The following is a 17,763-nucleotide window of genomic DNA, read 5'->3' on the forward strand; positions in this document are numbered from 1 at the left end:
ATTTCAGCGCGTGTGTGTGGGTGCGTGCGTGTGCGTGTGTTGTCCCGATACCCAGCGCCTGCGCCAGTCCTCTGCAGGTGACGTCACAGCCAGCATGGCGGTCAAGGTGACTCCGTCAATCTGTTTCTTTTCTGACTTTAACTTTAAACACAGTAAAGATGAGGAGGAGCCGCCGGTGGATGCGGAGGAGAGGAGACCGTCTCCGGGCGGAGTCGTGGCTTTAGAGCCTCCGGCTGGAAACGACGAGACGCAGCGGAGTTTCCCTCTTTATTTATCTGAATCCTGCATCTTTACACAGGCGCATCTGCACCGGCCTCACACACTCAGCTGAGATGTGTTTCCTCTGTTGCATGTGTGTGTCAGAGACATGAGGTTAGAGACGGGGTTTCGCTGTGGATCGCAGCTCGGTTGTTTCCTCATGCAGGGTGTTGTCACAGTCGTCTGGGATCGATCCCCGCTGAGCTGCGTTAAAATCAGAGCTTGAACAGTGACAGTGTGAACTTCAGATTTATTGATCAGGGGATTGAACAAGTGTCCTGCTGGGGTCTGCTTGATATTCTGACTCTTCTAACTTATGTGTTGCAGGTGCAAGTAACAAAAAGGGCTGACCCCCATGATTTGAAGACTATTTTTCATAAGGTAAGACAGAAAAGAAAATGTCTGCAGCCTTGACACACAAGTCAACTGTATATTACTGTGTATTACTGTTGTTACAAGTGTAACTTCTGTGCTGCAGTCGGTGGTAATTTCTGTGTGGTGCCCATTGGGATACATAGTTCAGTAAAGGTCACACAAATGCTTGGACTAATTTTGGATCTGCTTCAACCGAGAATCTCCCCCTGCTCTGACTTCATCTGTGTGTTTCCAGTGTCGGGATGTCAATGACTTTCTCATCAAGCTCTGTCAAAGATATAAAACCGTGATATTTGTGTGTAGGTGTGTGTAAATCCACACATTTTGCTCGGAGTATAAATTTGTAAGTAGTGAATCCGAGTCACAAACTGTGGTCCCTCCACGTCTCTTGACTGGGCTGTGAGTGAGCTGCATAATTTTCTGCTGCATATTCAGGTGGAAGAGTTAATTACTGGAGGCTCGTTCCGACTGCCTGTATAATTTGATTAAGAACTACTTGAGGCCTACTGTGAGGGTGAATGGATACACAATCACGCCACGGAGAAATGTGGCAATAAATTGCTCGGAATTAATATTTTCACTTAAAACATTAATTCAGCGGAGTGCGTTGAATTGTTGCCTTGAAAACACTTGCCGTGAAGGTCCCCCTCCCACACTCCTGCTTTGTTTGTCTCATGCTCTCTCTATCCGAGCTTGGCTCACACCCATGAGTGTGGCCTTTCTGTTGCCAGTTCATGTGGCGCTTGTGTTTCCAGAGCTATGTCTGTTCCAACTTGAAATCCAAGAGGGCTCTAAAAATGACCTTACTTCTTGAAGCCTGACTGCGACCTCAGGATTTACACTGCTGCATTAGACACGCTTGTTTTGCTTCAGTCAGTCACAATTACAAGGTGATTATTATTGATTTATTGTTACTCTGGCTTAACATTTGATCAATTCATCTTAAATTCGCGCAATATTTTTCTGGAAACTAATGTCGAGGTTCCCCTTTAGGACCACAAGCTACAGTCTGTGGTTGTTTTAGACCTCTTCCAATGAATGACTGATAATAATATTCTATTTTCAGGATCTTACCTTGGATTTTCAGGCATTTATTTCCAAAGATTTGCCAAAAATAAACATTCCTGATCTGTGCACATATTTGCTGTATCACAATATATGTCAATATTGGGACATGATAGAAATTTTATCCATATTGCTTCTCTCAATTTCTGGTATTGGTAACCTCAAAGTGGGCTGGAGATCCAAGGTTCAACCACCAGACAGGCTGGATTCATTTGGATGCTGAAAGTGAAAAAGCACCTCTCAGCCATGTCTGAAGTGCCCTTTAGCAATCACAAGAACCCCCCAAACGCTTCCCTGGGAACTACTCAGTGGACCAACAGATTGTAGTAATTTAGATTTATAGTAATATTAGTTTTACAGGATTTTTTTTATTGCATCAAGTTCCTCAAATTTCCAGGTATTTATTTCAATAAATTATCCAAAAATAAATATTCCCTAATATTGTGATATGAAAAATATATTATATATTATATTACCATATCAGAATTGAGGCCTTAAGATTAGAAAAATGTGCTTGTGATCCACGGTTCATCCACCAGACCAGCAGGATAAGTTTGGGTGCTGAAAGTAACCATGTCCGAGGTGCCCTTGAGCAATCACATGAAGCCCTGTATTCTTCAGTGGAGCTGGTCAGTGGCCAACAGATTGTACTGGGCAGGTTCCAGGTTCCTGTATGAGACGTCTTGTACTTCTGTGAATAAATAAAGATTAAAACTGTGTACACTCTTCGCCAGATACATTTTAAAGCCACTTATTATGAAGTGTTCCTCACTGCCGGACATAGTAATGACAGTTAATAGCACAGTATGCATCATATAGATTGTAGTTGAAGTTCACATATTTGATTCTGTGGCAACAAGGTTATGTTTTCATCATCCATTCTAGTGATGTTTAAATGCAATTGTGTATCTCAGTTATCTGTTAGTGACATGTAGATTGTTCTCTGCTGTACATAAAGCATCAGTCTTCTTTCTATAGTCCTTTGACTAAAGAAAAAGACTGAGGCTTTTCAATACTTGTATGCAGCGTAGCTTTGTGTATTTTTAAAATAGGCCTATCATATAGGGCCAGGAAAGAACTATATGTGCTGGTTTAGAAAAGTGAACACAGAGAAAATAGAAACCAAAGGAGAGAGCGATAGAGAGACAGACTTGTTGATTAATCACCTATTGGTCTCTTTCTCTCATTGTACTCAGTCGCAACATCGTTTTCTTTCTATGCACACAAAGGAATTTCTTTATCCAAATCCACATGTGTAACGTCCATGCGCATCATTCACAGCTCCGTGTGTGTCTCCTCTGCAGTATGCCAGTGTGGTGGAGGATGGGGAGCATTACATGACCCCCAGGGACTTTGTACAGAGCTACCTGGGTCTGCACACACAGCCTCAACACAACCCCAAAACTGTGGAGCTGATAGCCGGAGTGGCCGACACCACCAAAGATGGGTGAGTGCCTTCTGTTATCCTGAGATATGTAAATAGATTTTAAGGAACAAAAGATTATCATTTATTCATGCTTTTACCCAACAAATGTGTTGCAAGTTCAACCTTTTATCCCGTGTCAGTTCTAATGCCCCTTTTGTTCTAGCATTTCACCTTTTAGGCCGTTTTGATATCCAAGTCTGAGCTGTCAATGATTAATCCCAGTCATATTTGCAGAGTAAACACAACTTTTACACCTGATGATTGATAATAAAGTAAAACATATCTGATGTACCTCATTATAATTACACATACGTTCACCTTTAATGGGAGTCAGGTTAAACTCATAAATGGCTCATAAGAAGCTGAAGAGTATCTGATTAAAAGATGGTCAAACTCCCTTATTTTCTGAGCACAGTAAGAACTGCCGCATGTTGGATGAACTTCAAATTTAATTATTACTAATGATATAATAATACAATATGACATGCAATAGAATTCACTTTGAAGCTTAACTTCTTAGACAACACGAATTCAAGTGCTGAAACCCCCCAAAATGTGAACATCTGCAATTTCCTGCACAGCTGTATTTATTCACAAAGATCCTGTGATATGATGAAAAGCTCACTAACAGCCACTAAATGCACTTTGAGGTTGTTTTTTTAAATCAGCAGATTTTTCCAAGGTCATGAATCAACTCAAAAGCTCAGATAAAAACAACATTTGATATTACATCATTGTATTTGCCTATTGTTCTTAACCTCAGCAAGTATCTTTGTTGTTTTTTCCTTCTCTAGCCAAATTAACTAACATTGTGTTGTTATTGTTTTGTAATTTTGATAAAATTGCATATTTCTCTTTTTGAGATAGCTCTCTCTCTCTCTCTCTCTCTCTCTCTCTCTCTCTCTCTCTCTCTCTTTCTCGTCCGAACAGACTGATCTCTTTCCAGGAGTTTCTGGCCTTTGAATCAGTTCTATGTGCCCCAGACGCTCTGTTCATACTTGCCTTTCAGTTGTTTGATAAGACCGGCACAGGAAACATCTCCTTTGGTAAGTACATGGTGGATAATGTCAGCACGCTGGTGTGGGGTTCGCAGCAATTATCTGTTGGGCCGACCCAAACCAGGCAGGAATTCTGTTTTTTGGGTTCGAACCTGACTGATCCTTATATTTTCTCCAGTTACAAGCACAGGGTGTCATTTATTCCTCTATTCGACTAAATGTGTTGACTTTACGTAGATAATTTTAGGGTTTTTTAGGATGTATATTGATGTAGTTTCATTTGATTAATAATACCAAAACACGCAGATGGAAAACTGCAACATTGAATTTTCTAGGTTGCACATGCTATTCTTACTGTTGAGAGTTGTAAATGATTGCAGCAGTAGCCATGTTTTTCTTTTGTGGGCTTCAGGCCTCTATAAAGCATTACATATGCTAGTTGCTTATATTTTTTTAAAGTCTCATCTGAAGGCAGGACAGCAAGCAAGCTGTTTGGAACGTCACATTATTACCAGCTCCATCTGAAAGGAAGAGAAATGAAACCAGCATGCCATAAACCAAGAGGTGCGGAGTCATTCAAAGGAGCCGCTGCGATGCTCTGTCTGTGCAATGGGCTTCCATAAAGGTGACTGAAATTGAAAGCGGTGCTTATACAGAAAAATATCCTGGATGAACCCTGAAAATGTAACAGGAGGAGGATTGTCAGACAGACATTCAGCTCCTCAGTCCAAATGGACTCTTTCCTCTCCTATAACGAGGTTCTTGGTAAATGGGATGAGGATATGAGATGGACAGAGCAGTTGCACCTCTGCATGTTTTTCCATCTGTCTCTTCATATTAAAGCTGAAGCTGCTCTGTCTCCCTCCTCCAGAGAATGTACGTGACATCTTCAGCCAGACCACAGTTCATCACCACATTCCCTTCAGCTGGGACTGTGAGTTCATCAAGCTGCATTTCGGCCACGAGAGAAACAAGTACCTCAGCTACACAGAGTTCACCCAGTTTTTACAGGTTTGTACCACAGAAAAACCTCAGTCCAGTAGAGACAGTGAAAAGAACAGTGTGACCTTTTGGAAATAAGGTGATTCTGATTCTGAGGGGAAACAATCTCTCTCTGACAGAGTATTAATGGCAATATTAAAGACAAAAATCTGAGATTACGGGAAGAAAATCTTAATATTTCAAGAAAAAAATGTGGTTCCACTCCTTCTGGGTCCAAAATCTGGAACCAATCTAATTGTTTCTTGAAAAAAAACATAGTTTCTCAAGAAATGATGAGTTGTTGTATACAGCACACAGATGTAACCAACAATAACCTCACAGTAGACCTCTAACAAACATTTACTCCTCCACAAGAGGCAATTTCCTTTAAATCTGTGTGGTTCCTTCTTCAGGATTGACTTTCTTGTTCCTTCTCAGTTTTGTCTTATTTTAATTTCAGAACGTGACTGCTCCTGCAGTAAAATGAACATCCACCCTGTTAAACCTTTATTTTGTGCTAAGATGCTGATCACTTAGTTATTGGAGGTGATGTTGAATTTTGTCTCTTTTCTTTTTTTCTCTTCAGTGAAATAGATTACATGGTTTTACTTGCCATACAAACAAAGTAAAGTGTAAATGTATTAATCTCAGCAGCTACAGTTAAATGGAAGTGCAACATGATGTGCCTCAGTACATACACATCATTTCAGAACGTTAGAAAATATGTATGCATCAATGAATTTGAAACCATTCATCCTGTCACGAGACATTTCATCCTGCTCAAGGACAAATGGAGATGAAGTAAAGTGAAGTGCATGCTGTGTATGGCCTCCTAAGATATTGTAGCTGTGTTGCATCTTCACTGTTTCATCCCTTCGGCTGTTCTGGTGGTTTTCGGTAGCCCGGTGCGTCACTGAGACACTTTGCTTTATTGTTCGATGCTGCCCGTGCTGTTGCAGCAGCAGCAGCAGTAGAGTGATCAGGGAGGAACCTGGTTTGGAGTGGAGGGTTGTGGTCTCAGGCAGAAGCTGGGTGGTCTCAGGGTAAAGACAGGCTGTGCTGTGGCTCCACAGCAGTGTGGGATCCCTCAGAGCACTTTGTGGTTTATCATACTTGACTACAACTTCCCACCACTACACCGAGACCCTTATGTGTGCAGGATTTCATTTACATCTGTCATTGACTTGTTTTTTATGTCATGTCCAAGCACATTTTGAGTATTACTTAAAATTCACCGAAGTACAAGTCTGTGTATGACTGGACTCTAAACTTCAGTGAGAGCAGACGTGGGAGAAGATTTTTAAGCTGCGTGAGACAACAAAGTATCATCAGCAACATAATCAGCAAACATTGTGAGAATTAATCTCCAGCAACAATCCACTGATTAGGTTATCAGAACCAGAGTGTAAAGAGGAAGTAACAGCTGAATACTGCAGCCATGTTGCTCAGTGATCCTCTGGCTCTGTGCGATGAGCCTCGACAGCAGACACTGACCCGGGGTCAGCCTCCCCCTGCATCCCCTTCTGATTGCATGGTTGTCACATTGAATCATCTTCCTGCAGACACACCTGCCGGCCACCTCGGCTCGGCTCCGGGATCAGACTTCTCTGGACATGGTTTCCATTAGTCTCCTGAGAGACAGTTGTGATTACAAACGCCAGCGTCTGACACTGTCATATCTGATGACTCTCACATCTGTCCGTCGCTGACATTATTATATGTTCTCCCTCAAAAGTTCCATCTCTCTGCTCACTTGTAATGCGATGCTCCTCATCACAGTAACAGTTCTTTTGTCAGCTAATGGCTTTTGTGTGTGTGTGTGTGTGTGTGTGTGTGTGTGTGTGTGTGTGTGTGTGTGTGTGTGCAGGAGCTGCAGTTCGAGCATGCCCGCCAGGCCTTTGCACAGAAAGACAAGAACAAAAGTGGCACCATCACTGCCTTGGACTTCAGCGACATCATGGCCACCATCAGACACCACATGCTGACGCCGTTTGTGGAGGAGAATCTGGTCTCGGTGAGTTTTCAAATAGTTAGATATTTTGAAGCATGAGAGATTGCTCAGGCATCCATTTGTACTGCTGTCATTGAACAAGGATGTGGAGCCAAAATTAGTTTTAAGTTGTTAATATAGAAGAAAACTGATAACAAGACTCAGAATATAAACTCAGAAAATAAACAGGTCTTAGCTTCTGGTAGAGGTGAAGATTCCCAGGATCCCATTTCCAGAGTCAAAACTTAAATCAGGCAAGATGCAGAACAGGCAGGCGTCCAGACAAAGGTCCCAGTTGCTAAGTTGTGAAGTGGTTGTTCCAACTTTAGTGCTCATGTGCTTTGACGTCAGAATGTTTAAGAACATGGACGCTGTTTACAGTTTAAACAACACCTTGACACCACTTTCCAATATTTCTGTATTAATAAAGAGGACAGAAAAAGAGACTGCTTCAGGTTGTAGAGGTGATGATGTGGCTCAGGTGTGAAGTGGAGGGAAAACAGGAACCCACACCAAACATGGACTAACAAGGGGGAAGAGGAACTGGGCAGGAAACATTAGGAAAAACATCCTAACACATTCAAAAGAATACAACAGATTTAAATCCACGTGACAGTGTGAATGACAGATTCTGGATCTTTCTCTAGGCTGCAGGAGGCAGCACCTCCCACATGGTGAGCTTCTCCTACTTCAACGCCTTCAACGCCCTCCTCAACAACATGGAGCTTGTCCGCAAGATTTACAGCACCCTCGCCGGCACGCATAGAGACGTCCTCGTTACCAAAGGTACAACCCGGCACACACTCCTGACGTCAATGAAACAATGTGTGCATTTCATGTCGCTGTCCGATCACATTTCAACTTTCTTGACAGAGAGGTGTGAGTGAGCACACAGGGAGCATTAACTGTAGTGCTAAATTACAAAGGTAAATAAAAACATTTCTAACCTGGTAATCTGATCACCCCTCACATGTAGATCTGTGACTGATGGTCGCACTGTCAGTCACGTCTGCTCCTGATTGTGTTTCCCATTCAGTCTGCTCCTTTACTCTGGCTCCATAGTTTTGTCTCCGTGCAGAGAGAGAAGGCTATGAACAAATGGTATTTGCAAATAATTCTTGTTATTATTAATTCTTATATAAGATGGATGGGTGTAAATGCAAAAACTCACCTGTCAGCTGTCAATCCCAGAGTGATATCCAATTTGGGGGTTGGGAATCACCAGCTCTTTTCTCTCTCTCAACCACTACCATTTGTTTTCCTTTGAGAAAGAACATCTGATGCTACAGAACTGAATATACAATACATATAAAAGAGATATAGACAGTGCACTGCAGCATAAGGAGATAAAACCCATATAGGATGGATTTGTCGTTTTAAATTTTTTTTCTATTATCCACTAAAGAATTTGCAATAACACTAAAACAGACCAAGAAGCTGTATTTGCAAATACTATTTAATACAATCCCACTGTAGAAAATACCTGATGTAGCTAACCTTTACGTTTCTTGTTGGACTTTCATGATTTGAAGTCCTGTTTGCATCATTTCATCTTCTCTCATCTTTGCTGCCTTGTAGAGGAGTTTGTTCACGCCGCCAATAAGTTTGGACAAATCACTCCGATGGAGATTGACATCTTGTACCAGCTCTCTGGTCTCCACTCGCACTCTGGGTAAGTTTCTGAATAACTCTAATTTAACCATGCAGATTACGTCTATTCACCCCATGTCATTATATAGGACTAGATGATATTGTAACATAATATAAAAAATTAAATAAAATGGTTGTTAATAATAATTATCAGGATAAAGGTCACATTATTATTTATTTTAAGCTTAGTACGAAGTTTGTGGTTTTAAACTCTTCTTCACGAGCAGAGAATGACAAACACTTGATAAACAGCAGAGCATATTACAAATCTGAGGTAGATCAATTATGTGTTTTAGCTCCTTATTGTGCTTGTACAATGCATGATCAATATAGTGATTTTGTTATATTCCTGTTGATGAAAATTATATTGCTATAATTATGTGCGACCATTATGTATATTGTTTTATTGGCCAGTCCGATATTAACATGATTTATTTACAGTAACATGACTTTATGTATGTGTCATGTAGAGAAAAGCTGATAGAATGCTCCTCTGAAATTTGTCTTGCTTTTCCCAGGATGTGCACCTTTTTACATGAAAGACAAAAAAACAACATATAAATAAAAAGCTAAACAAATCCATGTTATCACACCCTTTGACATTTACCACACACGAACACTGAGGCTACTTCGAAATCCTGGCACCTTGATGATTGGATAAATGTGCTCAACAAAGTCATAGATAAATTTACAGTAATTTTCCTTTTGTACTTTCATTGATGAAGTCAGGTAGCCTCTGCTGCTGGTCCTCAAAAATGTCCAATTGAAAACATTTGATATAAAACTGTGTTATTTTTCTACTCTGACATGAATAGGTAGAAGTATGTTATGGGTCTGTTTATTGGCTGTAAAGATAAAGTTACTGCTCATTCATTTTAACAACAGTTGCTCCACTGGCTGTTTTACAAGACAAACATAAAACATGAACGCAGACTTTATGAAGCGTCAGGCCAGTGGGGAATATTTGTCTCATGCGCCGAGTAACAAAACACATTTCGCTTACATGCCGGGGCCACGGGCACTCATCCATCTTTGTTTGTCTGTGGTTTATAGAAGCTGAAAGTCGCTGTAACTTCAGGTTATGTGCCAGTAAAAAAGTCTGTGGAAAATCTTACATCACCGGCTGCTGCATGCTCGGCGGTAGATGCAGGAATCTGTGCTTTTTTCCTTGCCTAACTCCCTCCATCCCTCCCTTCCTCCCCTGCTGTTGTGCGTGAAGGCGGCTGAACCACGCAGACATCGAGAGAATAGCCCCTCTGGAGGAAGGAGCCATGCCATACCACCTAGCAGAGTCCCAGAAACAGGTAGTCTGATTGACTCGTCTAATACGCCTCACATCCTGGTGCCTTTTATCAAAGTCTCCTCTTGCTTTATTCTCAGAGAGGTGCAGAAAAAGAGGAGAATGCTCAGTCACTAAATTAGTAGAGTGCCCATGTTTTTCCTCCCTTGTGAAGTACATTACTTAAACTCCAAGATAAAAGTACAGCAATTATAGTTATAAAAGAGGAACGGATTGTTGCGTCGCACCTCTCCATAAAAGCCTCTCTCCTTTTTATTCAGTATAGCTGCACATACATATCAGCTGCAATCACACATCTGAGAAGCTAATAAGAGGCTTTTATCAGTGTGAGGCTTGAGGAGTCTTCTGAGCCTTTAGCGAAGTCCGCTAATGGCGGGAGGGGAGAGGGAGTCAAGGTGGATGTGGGAGAACAAATTAGTTCCTGCCTCCACCGGATAACGTGGCTCTATCTCAGGCTGTGGTCAGAGCTTTTCAAGCCGCTCGTGCTCCTGGGACTCGGGTACTCAGAGGTCTGGAATTTGATTCCTGTGTGCGTGTTTGTGGGGGGGATGCTGCAATTCACGGAGCTGCCCTTTAGTGGAAGTAGGCTAATAGTTCAAAGCCTTTGATCAAGACCTCGATCTTGTTAGCATGCAACCCCTCGGTGGAAGCATCTGGGAAACTGGAAATGAGTGATCTGCTCTGCTCCCCTCTCGTCTGGTTTAGAAGTTACTCACACACACACACACACACACACACACACACACACACACACACACAAAGTCCCGTTCGCACTGTGTAATATTCATGTAGATACTTATCTGGACATGGAAAAGGCTTGTGGGGCTAATCTGTTCCCCTGCCCCACAGTGAAAACAAAGGGGCTCCACTTACGACATCAAACACCGATTCCACAAATCGAGAGATAAGAGAGAAACTATACTTTATTGTAAAAATAAAAGAAGACCTTTAGCTCCTAGCCTCCACACATGTAGCATGTATGGAGGCTAGAGGTTCACACAGTCATTTTCCAGAGCTGCTCTGTCTCCGGGACATTTAATACTGCCTGATGAATCAGACGTTATATGACATGTCCACATTCCATCGCCTTCCTCTGTCGATGAGTCCTTCACAGCATTTTTCTTTCCACAATGTATCTGGTTCACTGTAGTTTAGTTGCCAGCCGATTCACATTCAGTGTTCTGACCCCCCCCACCTCACACACACACACACAAACACACACATCTTTCTCCAGATTCATTTGACCACTGGTGTCTTTTTTTCCCCATACAGCACGCTCATGACCCGTCTCGGCCCATCTGGCTCCAGGCTGCGGAGTCTGCCTACAGGTTCAGCCTGGGCTCAATCGCTGGAGGTGAGTGACATGTCTGCTGCAGAGCCCCAAGGCCCGCCCGAGGGGTAACCTTAGACGGGCCAGACTGGCGCACTGAGGCCCCGGGGCCGGGCCATTGTGCTGTAAGCAGAGGGGCTGTGATGTGAGGCTCTGGCATTGTGCTGCCGTGCCACCGGTGGCTCCAGGCTGTCGTTGGAGCCGGAGCTTTGGAATGACACAAATCTTCCGGAACCGCACTCTCTGGAATCTCCGTCTAATTACACTGGAAGGGACAGATACAAGGAACCCCCTGACATAACTGCCCCTCGGACAGGAACACACACTCTGACTCAGTGTGTGTGTGTGTGTGTGTGTGTGTACTCTCCCCAAACACACAAAACCCTATCAATCACCAGTAGCCGGGCAGGATAGAAAGAGACGTACAGTATGGTTAGGCGTGTGATGAAACTGCCGAGTCGTGGGGATAATGAGCTGTTTATCACCCTCTGTGCTGACTCAGCTTTTTCTGTGTTTGAGAGAAGAGTCATTTCTGCAGCGTTTGATGTCAGACAGGACAAGACACAGCAAGTCAAGCTGCAAACAGGTTTGTTGCAAAGTTTAGTGCGACTCGCTGCAGCATCGCTTCCTGTAACAGTTTTCCCACAGTTGCTGGTTTTATTAGTTTATAGACAAACACGGCTCAATTTATCTCCCTATTTATCAGCTAAATTACTTATTATTTTACAACTTAATTGTATAAGACAATAAAAAGAGGAACATTGACAAGTTGGTCCCAATGCATCAAAGAGCTTGAAAAACTATTTTAGAGCTGATAGTTTGTGGATTTTTCAATTATTGGATTAACAGATAATCAATCAAAATCAAAAATGTGGGGATTTGCTGTTTTCAATCTGTTACATGACAGTGAATAAAAGATCTTGGGATTTTTGACAGATTTAATGAGGAATCTGAACGTGTTACTTTGGGCTTCCAGGAAAGTATAACAGACGTTTTCACTTTATATTAATTGATGATGACAATAATGATCCTCATTCCTAATCCTCACTGGTGTAAGTTTGTCAAGTTGAGTCAGGTTTATTTCTAAACACCCAGTAGAGCGCAAACATCAGTTTTCTGAATTTACCTGATTTTTTAAATCAATAGCCGTGTTCAAAATCACAGGATCTTGGATCCTCAGTTTCTGGGAAATCTGTCCTGTAGTTTTTGTGTTATCATGCTTACAAACAAACAAACAAATGGACGGGGGGAAAACAGAACCTCCATGTTGGGCGGAGGCAGAGTTGACTCTGGAGGTAGAGCTGGTCGTCCACTATTCAGAAAGTTGGTAGTTCAATCCCAATCTATCCGTGGTTGGCACTGAATTCCACATTGCCCCTCAACACGGCAGTGTTTGAGTGATTTGAAATAGAGAACAGAGATGCACTGTTTGAATGTGTGAATGGGTAAATGACAAAACTGTGAAGCAGCGGAAGTGACCATCAAGACTAGAAGTATATAAATACAGAATATTGTAGAAACCTGTTAAATGGCAACAGCGTCTAGTAAACTGTAAAACCTAATAAATAGGTATTTACATAATATGTTTCTCAGGTGATGAAAATAATAGCAAGTGATTGTTGAAAAAAAATACAGATTTTAACCAATGACAAATATGTGTGTTTTGCAGCCACCGGCGCCACGGCAGTGTACCCCATCGACCTGGTGAAGACGCGAATGCAGAACCAGCGCTCCACGGGCTCCTTCGTGGGAGAGCTGATGTACAAGAACAGCTTCGACTGCGCCAAGAAAGTGCTGCGTTACGAGGGCGTCTTTGGATTCTACAGAGGTAATCCTTTGCAGATTTTATAGTGCGTCAGAGGACCTGAAAATCTGCAGTGCCGGGTGCAACATGTGGTGGGCCACGTCTTTGCAAAACAAACCGCCTGATGGGAAAGCATCAGGATTTGTCAGCGTGCAAATATCAGCAGCATGGTTTGGCTAATTGATACCAGAAACCTTTGCCCTCGCTGTGCGGCATGAGAATGGAAGCGTCACCCAGGGGTCGAGTTTTCATTATCTCAATACCTGGGAACGCTCCCCGAGGAAAATGACCAGCAGAATTCATGTCGCGGCGGCGTCTGATCTGCCTCTGCCGGTGATGATAATGGTGCTGAAGGCCTGTGATATACAACACTTCTCCCCTCAGGCTGCTCATAGGAAGGAAGTCAAGACTGCCATCTACTGCTGCAGCTCTTTGTTGCTCAGATCTGCCTCCTTCCCTCCTCTCCTTGCTCTCGATAAGAGGGTGATTGACTCGGAGACAGACACGCTCGGCTGTTTTCTGGCCGCATACCAGCAGCAGTCACTCAGCAGCTCCTTCAGAAGTTTATCTGGCCTGATGAAGGACAGACGGTGAAACAGTACGGCGGTTATCGCCACCGTAGCACCCAGCCTCACCCCCCCCCTGCAAGCCGCCCCTGCCCCCACCTCGATCTTGTCCGTGACCACACAGCGCTCCCTCTGTTCCCCACCAACAGTGGGATCAGGCCTCAGCAATGTTGATCCCATACGCACCAGCAGTGTCATATTTTTTTGGACTTTTGTTTCCATTTCAATGGGACCTTTGTGTTTTCGGTGCATCAGATGTATCAGGCACATCTGTAAATATTTATGGGTTTGTTTTACACGCACGAGAACCCCGCAGCTCGTATTGTTCTCGCTGTCAGTGGATGTATTCATTCAGCAAAAATAAAAAAAAGTGCATTCATTTCAAGCCTGACTTTCTCTCTCGCTCTCTCTGTCAGGTATTCTAATGGTATCTATGAATAATATTTTTTTGCAGGTCTCCTCCCGCAGCTCATCGGTGTTGCCCCGGAGAAAGCTATCAAACTCACGGCAAGTCATTCCACTGTGTAGCTTGTTGGAGTGTGCAAAAAAGAAAAAAAAAAGTTGCTCTGAGTGATTCACTGTGAATGAAAAACATGCACGGAGCTTAGAGGAGACGCAGTCGTCGCAATCAAGATGCGACTGCAAGCTGCAAGTTAACTTTAATGCCCCAAAGCTATCAAGGCAGGGATTGTTTCTCATCTGCCCCTTTTTCCTCTTCCTGTCGTCTCCCCTCCTTTTTTTTTTCCAGGTGAATGATTTTGTCAGAGACAAGTTCACCACACAGGACGGCATCGCTCTGCCTGCAGAGATCCTCGCTGGTGGATGTGTAAGCATGACCTCCGTCATCCTTTAAATTCAGTCTGTGGGTGAATAACTCAAACACAACACTTTCCATATAAAATACATATGATTTAAATATGTTAAACTATTATACTACTGTCAACACATAGCCCAGCAAGTAAAGTAAATACAGTGGTAGTTGAAGTATTCAGATTACTTTACTTAAGTACTTGTTGCAGTGTAGAAATACAAACATCCTGGATGGAAATTTTTATAAAGTAAAAGAATGTACTTTAAATTGTTAGTCAAAATACATTACATAAATGGATAATTTCCTAAAACTTAATTTAATATAATGCTATTATACTATTATAATGCATACTATTATACTGTTCATTATAGTATTACATTTTTCATTTATTATATATTGTTTAATCCAAAACAATTCTCAACAATCTTATAAACTTATACTTTGTATGTAAAATCATAATCTGTAAAGTAACAAGGAAGTAAAGGTGTTAAATAAATGTAAATATTTAAAAGTAGAATACATATTATGTAAATTTCCTTTTTTGGACTAATCGTTAGAATCTATGTAAATTTAGTTTCATTTGAATTCAATCTGACTATATTTATAAACACATGTTTCTCATAATAATGTCTCATTTATCATGAGTGTGCGAGAGATAAAAGTTAAATTCAGACTCTGAATTCTCCAGATTGATTTTTTTATATATATTTTGCTTCATAAAGTCATTTGAGTGCAGCAGTGGATTAAAGATCTATTTCTGTCATAAAGTGAAACAGAGGCGGTCGGAGTAGAGCCTGCAGGTTGCTCCTCAGAGGAACAGGGTCTGCGGGGTTGTGACCCCTGTCAGGGTGTAATTGGAGGAAGAGGCCCCGGAGGGTCCTGGATGAAGCGGGGTCTCGCTCAACGTGATTGAGTCTGACAACGCTTTACATACCTGAGGCGTGGTCACAGCACAGGTCTCCTCACGAGCAGCGAGGATCTTTCCATTACACACTGTTAAACAATATTTCCTATTTCCTAACTATGGCCTTCTCCAATTTATTCATGTGCTTTAAATCAAGCGGCCCACCTCCTCATTTTATTTTATGCAAGTTTAGAGTCTGGCTAATCTGATGGGAATTAGCTTTTTAAATGATCGCTCCCTTGAGAGGAGAACTGAAGAAGATAAAAGAGAGGGGACGAGTGCATTAATCTTCAGAGCAGCGGATATTCCCCCTCTACTTTGAAAATGACTGAATGTGCCAGAGCACTTTTTAGACCTTTGCTCGGATGTTTACAGATAAAACCGTTGGCCTGAATGTCACCAGCAGCCATCCTGGGGCCTGATTAGATTTGGGGAGGGTGATAAATGTGCTGGAGTCAGAGGGTGCCTCGCCTTTAGGGCATCTCTTACCAGGACCCTGAGCTGTCCGGGTGATTCAGCGCTCTCCCCTGGGAATCGGGGTGAATTGGGGAAGTGTGCAGGGCAAGGCCAGGCAGGGCTGCTCACCCTGCCACAGGAGGTGCCTCAGGGGAGGCGAGGGGGCAGAGGGCCGGTGCCAGGGTCAGAGCCTCCCAACCATGGGCCGGGGCTTCTCCGCGATCGACGCCTGCTCTCTCCTGACCCCCGTTGTTCTTCCATCAATGCCTGCTTTTTCCTCCTCTTGTCAAGGCCATTCTCTGTCAAAATCAGACAAAAATGGATCTTTTGTGCCAAAGTTTACAGAGATAATTAGAAAATTCCTACGATGAAGAAATGCTTACTCACCATTTTCACCCCGAGTTCACGCCTCAAACGTGTGACCCCACTTATGACAGAAAATCCACTGAGATCTCTTCTCTACATACAAACAACTCATCAGCTGTTTCTTTTTCTGTCCTACAGGCCGGAGGTTCCCAGGTGATTTTCACCAACCCTCTGGAGATTGTTAAGATCCGTCTGCAGGTGGCTGGAGAGATCACGACAGGGCCCAGGGTCAGTGCCCTGAATGTTGTGAGAGACCTGGGCTTCTTTGGCCTCTACAAGGTAGGTCAGCACCTCTGCAGCACCGTGACGTCTGCAGCCTCTGCCTCTGTTATACAAGGGCAGTGAAAGGTGCTCCGATGCTCCTGAGACATATCAACAACACTGGATGTTTATTCATTGTAACAGCAATTTGTTGTAAGGATGCAGAACTATGATGCATTAACATCAAGCTGTAAAGATCAAACTTCGTCAGGGTAAGAACAGCAGGCAACAAGTAGGAGTGTTAAGAATTAAAGTCTGAGAAAACGCCACATTATGTATTTAACTTTCAGGTGAGAGACTGAATTCACAAAATCCAAATTTATATGCACGCAAACAATGTAAAGGGTTAAATAAAGATGTTGAATTTTATTATTAATCTTTCAAATAACTAAGTGAAAAATAAATCATTGTAGAAATAAAAGCACTGGTTAAGAAACAGGTAAAGTGGAGAAAAATCCAAACATACAGTATGATAATGTGTCATTGTCTATGTAACCAATACAATATGTAAAAATTTATAATTGTTAATGCGGACGACTATTCTTTAAAGGTTGTTACTTAATCTGCAACATATTGCCTCAATATTTGTTTGGTCTATAAAAAAAAGGGGAATTTTTTTTGGGGGGGGGGTTCTGATGGGACCAGAGAATATAGGAAAACAATTGAATCATCACTTAAAACTGTTAATTGTTTAAGAAGTTGCTGGTTAATTTTCTGTTGCTGTTAAGAACAATAACTACATAAATGTTCTTTCAGTGTTATTTATTATCATATACATTCACATTTATGATTATTATTGGTGCATCAACTTGTACATTTTAACACAGTCATTGGTAGATTTTGAGTTAATTTTAGCGATAATAGTTATATAATTATATACGATAGTTAATCAAAATTCATTGTGTTTTTTTTTTAATATAAGGATTTTATATATGAAAAATCTGCAAAATAACCAATAAAAAAGTTATATACAGTAAATATAATGGGGTTATACATTTAAATTTCCCTTTTAAAAGTAGTGAAACAAAAGTTTCAAAGAAACATAAATGGAAACGTAAATAAAATAGAATTTATTTTGCACTGCTGTATATATTAACACATTAACCATGCACAGATGAAATACTACTGTATTTGAACAAACTTGTTGTTTGTGTATACAGTCATAACCAAGATCAAGATCAGAAATGTGGACATCAAACAGTGCTTTTGTTGACTGTTTGTA

General features: G+C 41.9%; 1 protein-coding gene across 3 annotated transcripts in view; it reads left to right on the forward strand.

The window, feature by feature from the left end:
* Window positions 1-17,763, forward strand: part of LOC109631334 (electrogenic aspartate/glutamate antiporter SLC25A12, mitochondrial) — a 19,745-nt gene continuing 1,982 nt past the window's right edge. The window contains exons 1-14 of one of the 3 annotated variants that reach the window (XM_020090021.2): window positions 1-106; window positions 586-639; window positions 3,003-3,145; window positions 4,055-4,170; window positions 4,994-5,133; window positions 6,971-7,117; window positions 7,741-7,879; window positions 8,672-8,765; window positions 9,963-10,047; window positions 11,316-11,397; window positions 13,043-13,201; window positions 14,198-14,250; window positions 14,492-14,569; window positions 16,419-16,559. In XM_020090021.2, coding sequence (XP_019945580.1) covers window positions 95-106; window positions 586-639; window positions 3,003-3,145; window positions 4,055-4,170; window positions 4,994-5,133; window positions 6,971-7,117; window positions 7,741-7,879; window positions 8,672-8,765; window positions 9,963-10,047; window positions 11,316-11,397; window positions 13,043-13,201; window positions 14,198-14,250; window positions 14,492-14,569; window positions 16,419-16,559 — 1,443 coding nt within the window. In that variant the 5' untranslated portion in view covers window positions 1-94. Of the gene's footprint in view, window positions 373-585; window positions 640-3,002; window positions 3,146-4,054; window positions 4,171-4,588; window positions 4,748-4,993; window positions 5,134-6,970; window positions 7,118-7,740; window positions 7,880-8,671; window positions 8,766-9,962; window positions 10,048-11,315; window positions 11,398-13,042; window positions 13,202-14,197; window positions 14,251-14,491; window positions 14,570-16,418; window positions 16,560-17,763 lie in introns of those variants that run through there. The other 2 variants (XM_020090022.2, XM_020090023.2) reach the window with 2 other exon arrangements.

Source organism: Paralichthys olivaceus, chromosome 10 (assembly GCF_024713975.1).
Source record: "Paralichthys olivaceus isolate ysfri-2021 chromosome 10, ASM2471397v2, whole genome shotgun sequence".
Taxonomy (NCBI): domain Eukaryota; kingdom Metazoa; phylum Chordata; class Actinopteri; order Pleuronectiformes; family Paralichthyidae; genus Paralichthys; species Paralichthys olivaceus.